At 35.7% G+C, this 4500-nt stretch overlaps 1 protein-coding gene across 1 annotated transcript; it reads left to right on the top strand.

The window, feature by feature from the left end:
* The first annotated feature begins 346 nt into the window (after positions 1-346).
* Positions 347-2585, top strand: LOC121965561 (gamma-aminobutyric acid receptor subunit rho-3-like). The gene is made up of 3 exons (XM_042515700.1): positions 347-413; positions 615-746; positions 1601-2585. Exons 1-3 carry the CDS (start codon positions 372-374, stop codon positions 1901-1903), a joined length of 477 nt encoding a protein of 158 aa, XP_042371634.1. The 5' UTR covers positions 347-371; the 3' UTR covers positions 1904-2585.
* The last annotated feature ends 1915 nt before the right edge of the window (positions 2586-4500 follow it).

The following is a 4500-nucleotide window of genomic DNA, read 5'->3' as shown; positions in this document are numbered from 1 at the left end:
TAGGTATTACTCAGAAAAATCAGGATTGTCAGAAAAAAGACTATTTTTTGTCTTTCAGTATTTACTAGTCATATAATTATAATCACCCTGTATCATAGGAGGAAAATGAGAAAAATCACAGTTTGCACATTCAAATCTGTGCAAAAATCACATTTGTAAGCATTTTTTGCACAGATTTGAGTGTTTTTATGTGCTTTTTTCATTGCTGGCTTCATTATCTGCCAGATCTTCAGACAAAGCTTGAAGTATTTTTTCGAAGGCGTTCTCTTAGAGCGGACCCTCCAGAGGTCAGAGGTCGTGCTGAACACAGACGTGCTGTGATTTTTAAAACCTCCGTTCTGTCTCCTGCAGGTATAACCACCGTCCTCACCATGTCCACCATCATCACCGGCGTGTCCTCCTCCATGCCTCAGGTAACAGCTGTGTTTGTGTCGGTTCGGGAGGCTGCAGGTGCAGCGGGACAGATTTTTTGTGACGTAAAAACAAAGTGTTGTGTGTATTTTTATGTCTGTTTTGTGGATTTTAATGATCCGAATGTGGTTAAAGGTGCAAATCCCGGCACAGGACTCCATCGGTTGTGTGTGACTTTGTGGACGTGTCTCTTTGTTGTCCAGGTGTCATACGTGAAAGCAGTGGACATCTACCTGTGGACCAGCTTCCTGTTTGTGTTCCTGTCTGTGATCGAATACGCGGCGGTGAACTACTGCACCACTCTGGAGGAGATGAGGAAGATGAAGAGGGGGAAGGTCAGAGGGGGAGCAAAGAGGGACAATTACAACCAAAACACACAACAGGAGGAGACGCGTGGTGGAAATCACATATTTAACCTAGTGTCTCCCTCTAGTGGCCAAACAGGAACATTACAGCCAATATTTTTTATTGGTGGAAACATTTAGTCTTAAAAGGTGTTAAATTAATCAGTCTAAAAATAAGGCATTCATTCAAATGTCTTTGAATTAATTAAATCGAAAAAAAGTCTTAAAGTGCAAAGACATAAAAAGTGAAGATAACTTAAAATATATATATATATATTCACAGAATATCACTTGCATTGCTGTCACCCAAAATCATGTTTTATATTAAAGTAAATATTTGGACACAATTTCTCTGTAAGTAATTGGTTCCAGGTCTCGCTTTTATTTTGAAGTGTTGTTTCTGTTTATTCTCGCAGTATTTTTTATTTGTTTATTCTCCAAGCCAACGTGTTTTTTACATTCTGCCAATTAAAATTGACAGTTTGACCTTGAAGTAATGAACCCTGAACCCTGGACCGGACCAGCTGGGAACCACTGACGGTCTACATTGTATAAAACTGACGTGTATATAAATTTGGGCAGACGGAGGTTGTCAGACAGAGGGCCTGTAGTTTGACCTGCTTTTGTTTTTCAGGCAGGTGAGGGAGGAAAAAAATACTCACATGTAAATAACCCAAAACAAAAAAAAACGAACACAAAAATTAAAACATTCAAAATAAAGAAATAAAATACAGCTGCAAGACATAAAGGTGAGGGTGTGTAAAGATAAATCTCGGAGGTTTTAGAGTATAAAAGTATAAAACTATGAAATGTTAAAAATCACCTTTATTCTCTAAATATTTCAGATCCCGTCCACCTTCAACGCCAGCCAGGCGATGGCCTTTGACGGCTGTTTCCACGACAACGACATTGAGCTGACTCCGTTCTCCCGAGTTGCACCCACGCTGACCTCTGACCCCCTCACCACGCCGGACCAAGTCCCCGACGCCCGGCCCACGGAGGGGACCCGCCTCCGCCGGCAGCGGTCCATCCGCGAGAACGTCAACCTGTTCGTCAGTAACAGCTACATGATCGACTCGTACTCGCGGCTGGCGTTCCCGCTCTCCTACCTGCTCTTCAACACCATCTACTGGAGCCTGTACTCCTGATCCGCCTCCGCTCGCTCCGAGCACTTCCACAGAGTGGCGTTGAGTCAGAGAGCATGCTGGGGGATTCGTCCTCTCCGCCGGGCTCTGATCACCAGACAAAAGCACTCCAGCTCCTCGGAGCAGGGACTCTTAATTGTGCACAATTTCGGCCTCGTGACTGTGCGAGCAGTTTCAGTCCCGAGACGGAAACTAACGGATCATTGTACGTTTTTTTATTTTGTATTTATGAAGCTGTACATGTGACTCTTATCTTGTGATGCTCAAAGATTTCTGAAGGTTATTTCACTCCTTCGTTACGGGGAAATACCAAAAATTATGTGAAAAACATCTCTCCCTTTTTGATGAATATGTGAGCCAACCAGCTTCTGTAGATTTACCGTAAAACTTTGAAATTCCTTTTAAATAATGTAATTTTATTTAGACAGTATGCATTTTAAAAGGTTTTAGCAAAGCTGGTATTTTCCGCCGGTGGTCCCTGGGCAGGTAGGTGAAACAAATTAATAAATTAAAATAAATTAACGACAAAATCTGATCAAAATTTTACAAACATCATTATTCCCACATCCCACCTCATCACGAAAAATCTTAAATTTGTGCAAAATTGCAGCTCTGAAACAATCAGTCATTCCCACATCCTAAAACCAGTTTACCCGCCAACATTCACAATTATGTGCAAAATAAAAATAACATATGCTAAATACTGGACAGTGTGAAAAAATGTGTTTGGACAACTTGATTTAATAAGTAATTAATTTAAAACGTGTCTTCATAAATATGGAAGTTCGGTAAATATTAATTCAGAGTTTCTTTTGGTTGGAACTAATTAAGTTGTACGAGTTTATTAGTAATCGACTTAAAAACTTATGTTCATAATTATGATGGTTACATATTAAATAACCGTATTTATGAACACATTTTAAAGTTGATTCATAAAAATTAAGTTTTTCACAAATTTAAAAGGAATTTTCAAGTTTAATGTACTGTTACCATTATTATAAACTCGCGGTTTTAAGTTGATTACTAATAAAAATTAAATTGGTCCAACAAATGTTTCCACATTATTAAAAAGGATTTTAAAGGTTTTTTTCTCATTAAATTTTTATATTGTTTATGAGGTTAAAAGTGAATTTATTTGTCCTGCAGCATCATGATGGACTTTTTTAACAGGAATTTTGGGGTTTTATTTATCTACTTGGTTGTTATAATTAAAAATTAACATGGCTATTTTATAGGTCTTGCAAGTATTTTTTTTTTAGACTTTTTGCATTTATATTTTAATACATTGTGATTGACAAAATAACTGTCTTCACAAAATGTATGATCCCAAGAGCCCTGTGAGACAGCAGTCAAAAACGTACATTTTCATTCAACACATTGCTATTAAAAGGTGGCATTTTTTGAACAGAGTGAAGTATTTTTACACTAAAGTTAAAATTTCACCACATATATTTCACTATTTTAAGCCAAAAAACATAAGAAATACTCTGAAACAGCTTTTGAACCTTTACATTGGAAAACGTATAACAGCAGTTAAGAATAACAATGAAATATTTTTTTTAAAAAGTATATTTTTAGACTTTTTTTTTAATATTTGACTTCTTTTAAGTTAATAAAATGTTATTTAAACAATGTTTTTTGTAGTGTATTTCAGAATTATTTGGAAAGGATTGAGATTAACAGCAAATTAAAACCATTAAACTTAAACCAAAAAATAAATAAAATTAAACCATTAAATTAAAAAAATGCAAAATCCTTATAATTAAGAAAAATAAGAATTTTGGTTAGGATTTTCAGTGGGTCATGGGCGATGTGTCTGTGGCCCCATTGGCATTTCTAAAAATTTAGGAATCAGCCCTGGTGTGCTTATGTACATATACGTGTGTGTGTGTGTGTGTGTGTAGTTTTAAGCACGCCACTAAATTTACTACAAGAACTTAAACAGATACTTGACAGGTATCTGAATAAAAAAACCCTGAAAAATCGATCATTAATTTTTTTTTTTTTATGATTTTGGTTTCCTGGTGGCCACTGTAGCCTCATGACTTCCTAAAATAATGTAGAAATAAAATAAAAATCCTGTAATTAAAGTCTTAAAAAACCTGGATCAGCATCGGTTTTCTTGTGCTGCATTCAGATGCCTTTCACAAACACAGTCATTAGATTTCTATTAAAAACACAAGAAAAAAGGCACAAAAAAGACCTGAAGATTAGCTTGAAAACGGGAGAGAAACATTAGGAAATTATCAAAAGAGTTGGAAAAAGAAAAAAAGAAACCTAAATTTATATAATTATTTATGTAAAGTTATGTTTCAGAAAATAATAATTATTGTTTATTATTATTTGTAGTCATTTCCTGTTTTTGTTCTTTTATTTATTTAGTTTTTGGTCATTTAGATTAAGATTTAACTAATTTTTTGCTAATTTGGGCTAATTTCTAGTTAAATTACTCATTGACTTTTTTATGTTTTAGGGAGAAATCACGCAGCTGCAGGTTTTAAAGGGTTAAAATGTTAATTTTCACATCTACAGTGTAAACAGTTGTAACGCACCGTTTCCATAGCAACAGCAGAGCGCGTGTCCGGTCTGGAAAGTCACGG

Source organism: Plectropomus leopardus, unplaced genomic scaffold (genome assembly GCF_008729295.1).
Source record: "Plectropomus leopardus isolate mb unplaced genomic scaffold, YSFRI_Pleo_2.0 unplaced_scaffold20545, whole genome shotgun sequence".
Lineage (NCBI taxonomy): Eukaryota > Metazoa > Chordata > Actinopteri > Perciformes > Serranidae > Plectropomus > Plectropomus leopardus.
This window is presented reverse-complemented; position numbering and strand designations above follow the sequence as displayed.